This window comes from Eubalaena glacialis, chromosome 14 (genome assembly GCF_028564815.1).
Source record: "Eubalaena glacialis isolate mEubGla1 chromosome 14, mEubGla1.1.hap2.+ XY, whole genome shotgun sequence".
Lineage (NCBI taxonomy): Eukaryota > Metazoa > Chordata > Mammalia > Artiodactyla > Balaenidae > Eubalaena > Eubalaena glacialis.
In genome coordinates this window covers 19073716-19086280 of record NC_083729.1, presented here as the reverse complement: position 1 = coordinate 19086280, position 12565 = coordinate 19073716, and the positions used below count along the sequence as shown (strand labels likewise).

General features: G+C 44.6%; 1 protein-coding gene across 5 annotated transcripts in view; it reads left to right on the top strand.

Moving 5' to 3' along the window:
* Nucleotides 1-12565, top strand: part of ITSN2 (intersectin 2) — a 166079-nt gene that overhangs the window by 134390 nt on the left and 19124 nt on the right. For all 5 annotated transcript variants that reach the window (XM_061168747.1, XM_061168748.1, XM_061168744.1 and 2 more), the window contains exons 29-31: nucleotides 7312-7433; nucleotides 9946-10052; nucleotides 11335-11518. In XM_061168747.1, coding sequence (XP_061024730.1) covers nucleotides 7312-7433; nucleotides 9946-10052; nucleotides 11335-11518 — 413 coding nt within the window. The remainder of the gene's footprint in view (nucleotides 1-7311; nucleotides 7434-9945; nucleotides 10053-11334; nucleotides 11519-12565) is intronic.

Below are 12565 nucleotides of genomic sequence, written 5' to 3'. Positions count from 1 at the left end.
TTGAAAGATGTGATGGCTATCTGGAGGAAGCCATGTGGATACCTGGAAGATCATTCTAGGCATTCTAGAGGGAACAGGACATGCAAGGAGCATGCCTGTAATGCTTGAGGAACAGCACAGAGGCCAGTGTGGCTGGAACAAGGGAGGAGCAGGAGGAGGAGGAAATGAGGACAGAGAGGTATCTGCGGAGATGGGGGAGGCCGTTTAGGCTCTTGTGGGCTGATTGTAAGAAATTTGGCTTTTGCTCAGAGTGAGAAGAACCCATTGAAGGGTTTTGATCAAAGGAGTGACATGATCGGCTATGTTTTAATAGGATAGCTCTGGCTTGCTAGATTAAATTGGAGGTTGGGGGGCAGGGGGCAGAGCAGAGACCTGTTAGGAGGTTCGTTCAGCAGTCCAGGCAAAAGATGGCAGTGGCTTGGATCAGAATGACAGTGGTGGATGAGGTAAGAAGTGGTCAGATTATGGACCACTATTATCTATTTTGAAGATAGAGCCACAGGTGGATTGAATGTGAGGTGTAAGAAGAAGGAAAGTATCAATCCACCTGTTGTGTTAGCTTCAGGTGTACAGTAAAGTGAATCAGTTATACATATACATATATCCACTTTTTTTTTTAATTCTTTTCCCATATAGGCCATTACAGAGTATTGGGTAGAGTTCCCTGTGCTATACAGCAGGTTCTTATTGTTATCTATTTTATATATAGTAGCATGTATATGTCAATCCCAATCTCCCAATTTATCAGGGAGGTAATTCTATCAGTTTTTTATTTCTCACTTTGAGGCTCTCCCATTAGTTGCAAATAAGAGTTATTATATTTTCATGAGTTGTTTGTGATGTCATCTTATACAGATCCTTGGAAGCCTAGTTTGTCTGTTGCTAATGAATCTTCCCCCACTGCTCTTTTATATTTTGCATTTGTATAGTTTTTTGCAGCCCTTTATTTTTTTTTAGGTCTTTTATTTATTTATTTATTTATTTGGCTGCATTAGGTCTTAGTTGAGGCACATGGGATCTTTGTTGCAGCATGCGGGATCTTTTTTTGTTGTTGCAGCATGTGGGCTCTTCACTGCGGTGCATGGCCTTCTTCCTAGTCGTGGTGTGGGGACCCTAGAGCACGTGGGCTCAGTAGTTGCAGCACGTGGGCTCTCTAGTTGTGGAATGCAGGCTCCAGAGTGCACAGGCTCAGGAGTTGCAGCACGTGGGCTCTCTAGTTGTGGCACTCAGGCTCTAGAGCGCACAGGCTTAGTTCCCCTGTGATATGTGGGCTCTTAGTTCCCTGACCAGGGATTGAACCCGCATTCCCTGCATTGGAAGACAGACTCTTAACCACTGGCTCACCAGGGAAGTCCCGCAGCCCTTTACTTCTAACATTTCTGTAACTTTACGTTTCTGGTGTCTTTGTAAATAGCATCTAGCTGAATTATTTTGTCCAATCTAGAGTCTCTCTTTTAACTGACAGATTTAAGCCACTTATATTTATTAGAACTATTTTATACTTTTATTTATATCTATCTTATTTGACATTTTCTATTTACCATGCATTTTCTTTGCTTCTTTTTAAAAAAATTAACATTGAATTTATCCCACCAACTTATTCATTATTATTATTGTTATTTTTACTGTCAATAATTTTTTTTCACATAATTACTGGTATTTTTGCTCACCATTCCTTTTTCTTATTTTTTTTCTACCACTCCTTACATCTCTTTTTTTCCTTTTAAAATGTATTTATTTTTATTTATTTATGGCTGTGTTGGGTCTTCGTTTCTGTGCGAGGGCTTTCTCTAGTTGTGGCAAGCGGGGGCCACTCTTCATCACGGTGCGCGGGCCTCTCACTATCGTGGCCTCTCTTGTTGCGGAGCACAGGCTCCAGACATGCAGGCTCAGTAATTGTGGCTCACGGGCCCAGTTGCTCCACAGCATGTGGGATCTTCCCAGACCAGGGCTCGAACCCGTGTCCCCTGCATTGGCAAGCAGATTCTCAACCACTGCGCCACCAGGGAAGCCCCTCTTTTTTTCCTTTTTATTCAATTTTTTTCTTCCCAAAGTACATTTTTTTAATGGTTCCTTTAGTCAAATCTGCTAGTGGTAAATGCTGTCAAACTTTGCCTGAAAATACCTTTATTTCTCCCTCTTCCATGAACAATAGTGTAATTAGAATTCTAGTTTGACAGTTATTTTTTCTCAACACTCCCTATTGTTGGGTTGAGTTGTGTACAGCCAGTCTGATTGCTGTTCCTGTATAGTTATTCTGCTCTTTCTTTCTTACTATTTCAACAAATTTTTTCTTCCTTGGTGTTTTATAGTCTAGGTATGGGTTTATTTTTATTTTTTTCCCTAATCAGGAATCATTTTTCCTCCTGAATTTGTGGAGTTATATCTTTCATCAACTCTAGAAAATTCTCAACCATTATAATCTCAGTTATTACCTCTTCCCTTTCCTTCTGTTCTCCCCTCCTAGACTCCCATTAGATGTATGTTGGGCCTTGTCATTCCATCCTCCATATCTTTTAGCTTTCATTGTATGTTTTCCATCTTTTTGTCTTTCTGGGCTGCATTCTAAGTAATTTCTTCAGCTCTGTTTTCAGATTTACTAATTGTTTCCTCCAATGTGTTTGATCTGCTGCCTCAACTATTAATTTATTATTTCCTTGATAATATTTACCTTTTTATTTGTTTCTGTTTCAAATCTTCCTGTTGGGTTTTTTAGACTCTAATTAGGGTTTCAAATCCTTCATATATGTCTCGAGTTATTTTAAACATACATATTTTACATCTCCTTTTGCTCTAATCCTCAGTTTTTTGTGAATGGTTGATTGTTACTTGTTTTTTGTAATTTTTTACTTTGAACTCATCTTTAGCGAGACTTAGTTTTTCTCTGTAAATCCTGTGGAACCAAGGTTTTGAGAATGACCCTCCAGACCAGTTGTACATTTTCTTTGGCCAAGCACCCTGAAGTTATCACCAGCCAGGGACCAATTTTTGTGTTAATTCATCAGTTGAGGAATTCTTGAACTCCACATTTATGTGAGATGCAGCCCCAGCATTTCTGTTCTTTACCCAGCAGGGACTAAATGCTTTCTTGTCATCTCACCATTCTGGCAGGAGGACTCTTTCCCTAGTCCACCTTGTAGTCTTCAGTCTTCTCTCGTTAGCCAAACCCAGGCAGAAGTCAACTAAGAAAAGAGCTTACAAAAGTAGCCTTAGAGGTTGGCCTCCTTGCAGTATGGAGCAGAGCAGGGGAAAGATGAGAAATGGGTCTGGGGACAACACAATAGTCTTCCACTCGACAAGTATTTCCTGACCTCAGTGGTCAAAACATTGCTAAATGTGATATTATAGACTGTGTTAGACACAGTCCCTAACCTCCACTGGGAGAGAAGGACATACTAACTATATACAGAAGAACTACAATACACGTTACATTGTGGGAAGTATTAAAATATAGATGCAAAAAATAAATAAAATAAAATAAATAAAAATAAATAAAATAAAATAAAATAAATAAAATATGCAAGCCAGTACCATGAAAACATGAAGGAGAGGCAGTCTGGGGACGGGGATGGAAAAGGTTTCCCCAGAGTAGGATCATGTGAGCTGCACCCTGAAGGGGTAGTGAGATGGCTTCTGTGCAGAGAAGGGCCATGGACAGAGGCAACAACAGGAGTGGAAACAGCCAGGCCGTGGACAGTTTGTATAGCACATCATGAGGACTGAGCCCAGGCCAGGGTGGGTAGAAGGTGGGCTGCATGGTCAGAGGCAGGCTGCTGCTGGATTACGGAGACTCCGAAGCCCTGTGCTCCCCCCGAGCTAGGACTTCATTCTGCAAAAAAACAGAAGTCATTGAACATTCTGTCAGGGAAAGAACATGATAAAAAATGTAGAGGCTGGCTTGAGCTGTTCAATATAAATATAATGTAAGTCACAAATACAAGCCCATATGTAATTTAAAATTTTCCAGCAGCTACATTTTAAAAAGTAAAAAGAAATAAGTGGAATTAATTTTAATAATTATTTTTACTTAAGCCAGCATTATCCAAAATATTATCATTTCAATGTGTAATCGGTATAATAATTTTTGTACTGATGCATTATTTTACATTCTAGGATGTTTCTACTGGGTCTTTGAAATCCGGTGTATATTTTACACGTAAAGCTCTTCTCTATTTGAACTGGCCATGTTTCAGGTGCTCCGTAGTCACATGTTGCTAATGGCTACTGTATTGGGACAGTGCAGGTGTAGAGGATGGCAGAGGGGTGTATTCTATCCACAAACCCTGATTCCTCAGTTCTCAGAAGATCCACTCTCCCCTCAAAACAGAGGGTTCTATGGTCAAATAAGTGTTGGGAACTCTGGGTTCACTCAAATTAAATGTTTCTTTAGAGCAGGGTTTCTCAGAGCATAGTATGCAGATGTGCCTTGTGACCCTAGCAGAGAAATGCAAAGCCAGATTCGTTTGACCTTGCAGGTCAGGAATGCCAGGAACACATTTTAGTATTTGCTGGATTGGGGGGACCAGAGAGCCTGGAGGCAGTCAGAGGCAGAAATGCAGAAGGAAACACCAGGAAGAGGAGAGTGACAAAGGCTGAGGGAGAGACTCGAGTGTTGGAAGCAGCAGCTCATCACAGGTGTCAGGGCTCTGGGCAGGTGCAGGAGGACGCCAGCTCCCAAGGGGGACTCTGCATTTGGCGATGCTCAAGGTCATCATTACCTTCACAAGAGCAGTGTCAGTGGAGTGGTGGGACAGAAACCAGAGTACCTGAAGTTGGAGAAGTGACAGAGAGAGCTGGGGGCGGGGGGAGTGAGTGTCAGACCCCTCTACTGTCAGACATTTGGCAATGAGACTAGAGACAGGTGTTTGTGGAGGGAGCAGGGTTGCAGGAAGGGTGCTTGTTTGTTTTAAATATTGTGGTAGGAGGGACACATAACCATGTTCACAGACTAGAGGGACCAGTGAAGACTGAAGATGGAAGTGTGAAGGGCAGGGAAGGGTCCTGCAGGAGGGGGCGGGTTAGGGATGCTGGCTTTAGAAGAAGTAGGGATCCCCTCACCCCCTGACACAGGAAGGAAGTACAGGGATGAGTGAGTAGGAAGATGGGGCTGGAAGTAGAAGGGGCATCGTGCCTTTATTTTTTTCCCCTGATGTCAGAGGTGAGAGCATCTGAAAGTGGGGGTAAGGGTCAGGTTGGAAACTTGGAGAATAAAAATTTAAGAACCATTGTAATGAAATGCAAAGGTGTCAGCTAGGGTTGGAGTACAAGGATTGTCCCACATTCATCCTGATGAAGCTAATGTCGTGTACGTCCCAGCCTTAGAAACGATAAACTACCTGAGACTTTTCCTATTATCCCAAGATACTGAATAGATAGGCCAATGCTTGTAGGTTTTAACATCAATCATTGATTCCCAAAGTGTGATATCCTGGTGGTGCACAACACAATGGCCCACAAAATAGTGCCCAGGAGGACTCGATTTATTTTAATGGTTATATGTTTATGGTAGTGACTATTAGAAGAAACATAACCAACACATCAAACCCATGATTTCCTAGACATTTAGCTCAAACATGAACAAAAATATTACATAAATAATAGTAGAGATAGTATGTGGATGTGGCAGAATGTGAAGGACCGAGATTTGTAAACCACTAGCAAAGTGGTAGGGCAACCTTAGAAGCTGTTTCGATGGCTCCACCAGCATCAGCTGGGTGGCGACGTGATCAGCAACATTCCCCGTCAGGCGTCGGCCTTGGCGTCCAGCCTCCTGGTTGCACACAGCCGGGTCAGGCAGGGACCTGTGTTAGCCTTGCTCGTCCCCAGCTCTAGCTCATTCCTGCACGTCTCCTTGGTGGAACAGGATGGAACACAGTCCCCTGAAAAGCTGGATAAGTCTGAACATGAGTGGCACTGCGATTTCATCTTGGTAGCGCCAAACGTGACTTTTGCCTTATTCAATTGTTGTTTGACTGTGGGAGTAATTTTTTTAAAGCTGTCGGCAGCATGTGCAGAAAATAGAACAGCTGTCTTCGTGAGGACTCTCTGAAAGCCCAAATCTATACAAAATACATAAAAAATCAAAAACAGAAAGAGAACCCCCCCTTAAAAGGCCGGTCTGATCCTGGCATTATCCGCCTCTGTGGCTCTGTGCCTTTGTCCCCGTGCAGGGCATCTGCCTCGGTCCGAACACTGCGGGCTGCGGAGTTCCCGCAGGGCCGGCCCTGCTCCTGCGTCCTCCACTCCCCGGACCTTTGTGTTGCCTCCCGTCTCTCCCGCTTCAGACGTGCACTGCTACCGCCTCACGTTGTCCCTTGCTGGGCACCTACCTGCTTTTTCTTTTTGCCTGAGGAGGGGCTTTCTGAGGCCTTTCCCCTCCCACTGGGCGTAAGGCAGACCCTCAGCTTCTTACTGAATGACTCTGGGTTAACGTCACTTCCCAGCATGACAGTGAGCTCAGCTCCCATGTGCCTGCACATTGATCCGAAGTGACTATGGTACTTCTCACTCCGATGCCATGCGCGATGGCCAGGGACTGCCCTCAAAGCCCCCGTGGCTGCAGTGTACCCCACACCACCAGTTCTTTGTTCCAGTGGGTTAAGACAGTGCTCTTGCTGGGAAATGCTGGGCCCTGGAGACTTTAGGTTTCCTAACTGAGCACTTAACTTTGAGAAATCTAGAGAAATGTTTCTCAAACATTTTTTAAACAGTGGCTCACAGTAAGAAATACATTTTACATCCTCAAATACATACCTAACTAAAAATTTTCACAGGACAATACTTACAGATCCTGTGCACGTGGTAGTTTCTAGTTATTTATTTTGTTTTGTTTTTGTTTAAAAAAATCGATAGAATGGCCCACCAATAGCTCATGACCTGCAGTTTGGAAAACACTGGTCTCCAGCATTTGATTCACTTAATCATTACAATACTTTGAAAATGTCTCAAGATGGTGAGAATAGCATAGATTCTTCACAAGGCTCCGCGCAGTTCTGGTTTCTTTGAGGCCATTTCTGAAAATCCTTCATTCTGTCATTACTTATTTGGAAAAGAAATTGGGACCACGCCGAGCATCACAGGCGTTGCAACCAGTTACAGGCGTTGCTAATTTGCGGCTCTGGAGCTCGAGTGGCCGGTGGTTAATCCCGCTTCCGCAGGTGTGCGCTGTTCGCCCGAGTTCCAGGGCCCTTTGGCAGGCCGTGTGGTTCTTTCCCGGCAGCATTTGCAAACCCCGTGTATCTGATGATTCATGTCTGTTTTCTCCGAAGAAGATAAAATAATATTTTGAAACTCTACCCTGCTTTTCCACAGGGTGTGCAGATCTCCAAACCCTGGACACCATGCAGCCAGTGGAGAGGAAAAGGCAGGGCTACATTCATGAGCTGATTGAGACTGAGGAGCGGTACGTGAATGACCTGCAGCTCGTCGTGGAGGTGAGTGAGGGGCGCCGCGGGCTCTGCCGGCTCCTTAGGGGGTGGGGCCTCGTAGCGAGGTATCACCTTTGGCGAGTGAATTCTCAAGCAGTGACGGGAGCGCTCACACCCTCAGAATGCTTCCTCTGACCCTTGGAGAGGCCTTGAAGATCTCAAGTCGGCTCTTTCTCCAGATTAGGTAATTCAGAGTGAAGAGAGAGAGAAAAGGCACTCAGTGCCTCAGTCGGATGTGGTAGAGGCCCCATCAGGGAAGACCAGGGTACGGAGTAGGTGGGAAGGCTCTACAGCAAATGTATCTGCCTCAGACTTTTCTCTGACGATGTCTGCACTGCTCTTCTGGCACCTGACGCTTTCATAAAGTTTAATTATTTCCAGAGGAATTGTGAGGCAGTGGGAGTGTTCACCTAACCTTTATATCAGTTTGGAAAACCAAACAGTGTACTGTAAAATAGCTCCTAAATCTCATATATTTACTGTGTTTGTGACTATTAATGTTGCCAACGACCCCTAAGCAGACAACGGCCGTTAGAGTGGCACTTTTAAATGATTCGCGTTTGAGCAAACAAAGTAAGATTTTATACTTTTATTATGCTTTTGTTTCCATGGCTTTCAGTTCCCACGAAATGTGTCAGGGCCCTCAGATGAGACCAGTTTAAAAAAAAGACACTTAAAGAACAGGTGTCCCCACTCAGGCCCAACAGGTGCACTGTTTACGTGGCCGTGACCTCGAGAGCACACGGTGCAGAAGCTGAGTCCTGCATCTGCCCCAGCAAGGCCTGCCCGCGATTCATTCTCTCCCCTAAATTCGGGCTGGGATCTCAGACATGGCACACTCGTTCCTCTCAGACGTTCACTGTCCTGCACTTCTCGGTTGATAACGTCTATCTTCCCCCAGCCTGTGAGCTCCTGAGGGCAGAGACTGTGTGTCCTTCGTCCTACACCCCAAACGTAGCCTGGCCCTTTATAGGCCTTCCCAACAGGACTGAATTTATGTGTGGCCAGGTGTGTTTATGTCTGCACTTCCCTCACCAGGATGGATGGCCTGGAAGAAAAGCCCATCTTTTTGATTAACTCCTACGAGTGTCAGCCCTGCTGCTGGTCCGATTCCAGTCCTAAGGGGTTGTAATGGGTGTGGAGAACCGCTCTGACTAGCACAGAAGGTGAACGGGGGCCAGGTGCTCTCCCCGTCTCAGGCCGGCCTCTTAACCACTTGGGCTTAGTTCTTCTCACTCTGCGCACCTCACAAGACGCTCTGAGGGGTGAGGCATCATGTTGGGGTCAGGGGGTTAGGGTAAAAAGCACTGCCCACAGGCAAGGGCTTCTCATTACCGTCCCCATGGAGGTCCCCAGAGGACCCAGCCACCTCCTCCTCCTCTGCTTACCTCACTGAGGCTGGCACAAAGCAGGTAAACAGAACGAATAAACAGTAACATAAATTAATCAGCGAATGAAAGAACAGACAATCAGATGCTTTCCCTGGCCTTCAGGAGCAACCTCAGAGCAGATCGACCTAGTTTCCAGGGCTCTCCCTCATAGGAGTGTCCAGACATCTTCAGTCTGATTCTGGAACCGTAGAGGCACTTTTGTCTGAGTTCTTTGAATCCAGGTTCAACTCAATGCAGTAAACATTAATTTAGAACAGTTTCAATGGAGGGTAACGTCATGAGTATTTTGGAGAGATTTCACGTGACAAGAGTTGTCTCAGATGACTTCACCATTTGCGTAAGGCTTTTAAAGTCATTCCCTAGTTGTTCAGTGGAAACTTGAACTTAGAATCAAAAAGTTGTTTTAGTTCTGGCTCCTCCACATTCTAGCTTTGTGACCTTGAGCAAATTACTCTCTCAGCTTTTATTTCTTCGTGGGTCAACTGGGAATAATAATACCTGACTCAGCATGACCTACATCATCTATGAAGTTAATTGAGAAACCCACACACACACGTGTGCATGTACACCCACACGTGTGCATGTACGCACACACCAGCATATGCATGTATGTGCATATCAGAACTTTGTGAAACCTTAAGTGCTATGGATTACCAAAGTGTTATCATTTAACCTCTGAAATCCACATGTGCTTGGTGGCCAGTCCTGAGGATAGGAGAAGGCATGACTCTTTCTTCTGGTGCACTTCTCGCCAACTGCCTCCAGACCCCTGAGGTGCTCCGCCTGACCATGGTCATGCTCCCTCAGTGCTGCAGGCTCTTCCAGCGTGTGGGTGCTTTATGCCCACGGTTTATTTAGCCTGTATAACACCCTGAGGAGGTAGGTATGAGAATCTCCTCCTCTTGATGAGACTGCTGGATTCAGTCCTTAGAATCAGCTCTGATAGGAGACGAAAGAGCAAAAAGTAGGGAAATTTTGCAATTTAAAATTTAACAGTCACAATATGTTTATGTAAAAGTGCCATGATCTTCCTAGTTTTAGTGTATGAAGATAATGTTTTATTTAGACCACACAGGCTGTGTGTACTGCACTTAAGCTGACTTCTTTCCCTTGTGTTCTGAATTTAGGTTTTTCAGAAACGAATGGCAGAACCAGGTTTTCTCACTGAAGGAGAAATGGCCTTAATCTTTGTGAACTGGAAGGAGCTCATCATGTCTAACACGAAGCTGCTGAAGTGAGTCGTGAGCATCTCCTGTCGTTGCAGCGGACGCCCCCAGCCCCAGGGCTGAGACTCACACCTAACTCTCTGCAGCCACGGCTGCTTAGCAAAGAACTTTCACTGTTTTCTGTTCCCTCGGGCTTTTTTTTTATATATATAAATTTATTTATTTTATTTATTTTATTTTTGGCTGCGTTGGGTCTTTGTTGCTGTATGCGGGCTTTCTCTAGTTGCGGTGAGCAGGGGCTACTCTTCATTGCGGTGTGCGGGCTTCTCATTTCAGTGGCTTCTCCTGCTGCAGAGCCTGGGCTCTAGGTGCACGGGCTTCAGTAGTTGCAGCGCACAGGCTTAATAGTTGTGGCTCGCGGGCTCTAGAGCACAGGCTCAGTAGTTGTGGCGCGTGGGCTTACTTGCTCCACGGCATGTGGGATCTTCCCAGACTAGGGCTTGAACCCATGTCCCCTGCATTGGCAGGTGGATTCTTAACCACTGCGCCACCAGGGAAGTCCCTCCCTCAGGCTTTTAATTTTATTATCATTTTATGAAATGCTCTCTAACTCTGAAATGCATAATTATTGAAGTAAAGAAATATAACAAAGAAAATATTTGATTAAGCAAAGGAAAACTTAAATCATTAAACAAACAACATGTCAACATATGGTTCCAAAATATACTTGACTCTGCATCAGACAGAGTCAGGAGAGAAGCTGCAGCTCATGGCCTAGACATAACTGGCTGGTCTGGCACTCTCCTAAGTCCAGAGTGAAATTCCGTTCCCTCCGGTGATTTTCTGTCCCTTACACCCGTGAGGACAGGCTCCTGTGGGGAGGCGTGAGCAGTCCCAGCGCTTGCTGCCTCTCCGCCCTCCTTGGGGCTCAGCAGCTCTCTGGGAACGATGCCGCCTCCACACCTGGCCTCTGTGGGCTCCTGCTCCCCTTTTTCCCTTACAGAGGGTGGAAATTTCTTTCTTCTTGCTTCAGCTGAAAACAAGTTAGAAAATTTTCAAAAGAAACTTTGCTAAGAAACTAAGCTGTATCCAAAACAATTCCAAAGACCTAGGAACACCCAAGTGCGCAGACTTCATTTTCTTCTTCTTTCTAGCAGCTCACCCAGGTTGGCTGGGCAGGCAGGGCTTTAGGCCCTCGCTGCCTCCTCCTCCTGACTTTTCCCTCATGGTGCCAGAGATTTTTAGGTAACTCACTGGTTGTCATTACCGTTAGTCTCGCAAGGTATTCATCCTTCATTTGCAAAGCACATTCAGTTAGAAATGGGAAGTGAGAGTGTGTGTTGGTTGCAGGGCCTTGCGAGTACGGAAGAAGACCGGGGGTGAGAAGATGCCCGTGCAGATGATTGGGGACATCCTGGCAGCTGAGCTGTCCCACATGCAGGCTTACATCCGGTTCTGCAGCTGTCAGCTGAATGGAGCAGCTCTGTTACAGCAGAAGACAGATGAACACGCAGACTTCAAAGAATTTTTAAAGGTAACTCCATTCTGGGAATGTAGGCAGGCCAGCCTTGTTCTGAGCCAGGAGGCAGGGGTGTATGGCGGCATGGTGGGGAATCTCAGCAGTGGAAAAGGCCATCTCCATCACCTTCCAAAGGAAACACAAATATGGCAAAGAATTTTCTGATTGCTTTGAGTTGCCTTTCATGTTGAATTGATTTTTCTTGGCACTGGGACCATGACTTTGCCCATCTTAAATAGCAGTGTTTTTTTAAGCCTACTTACATAAATCAGCTACTTTATACTCCAAAAAAGTCCAGAATGTCACTTTCTTAATTTTGTAAACTGTATTTATTTTATACCCATCTTATTCCAGAAGGAGTATAAAATAGCTTACTTAAACGTATAAAATGCAACAAGATAAAATAAAATTTAAAATAAGTGGATGGGGAGTTCCCTGGTGGTCCAGTGGTTAGGATTTGGTGCTTTCACTGCCGTGGCCCGGGTTCAATCCCTGATCGGGGAATAGAGATCCCACAAGCTGCATGGTGCAGCCAAAAAAAAAAGCGTATGAATAAAATGGGACAAAAGGAAATGAGAGTAGGAAAAAAAATGGTGACACCAGGAATTAGGATAACAAAAAGCGCATCTGTGATCCTATACATATACAAGAGGTGTACGCAGCTGTCATAAAACCTTCCAGAAACCAATGAGAAGACAGAAAACAATTGGTTCCATGACGCCATGGTCATAAATTAAAAACAAGCAGCTGGTAAGGAGAAGTAATGCTAGAACTGCACTCAGAAAGTACACTATGTATATATTCACTGTATATAATATAATGAGTCAGCAACAACCTTAGAGTGATACAGCAATGAGCTTCATATGTCTGGTTATATCATAATAGAAAATCACATTTTGATAAGTCATTTTTATTGATGCTGTTCAGTAATAGAAACTATTACTACACATGTTAAAATGGTGAGGGAAATGAAAGAAAAATCTGTTTTCTTGGTTTTTTTTGCATTTTTTTTGTTGTTGTTGTGAAGTGCTTCATAGTGGGATATATTATACCGCCCCAGTA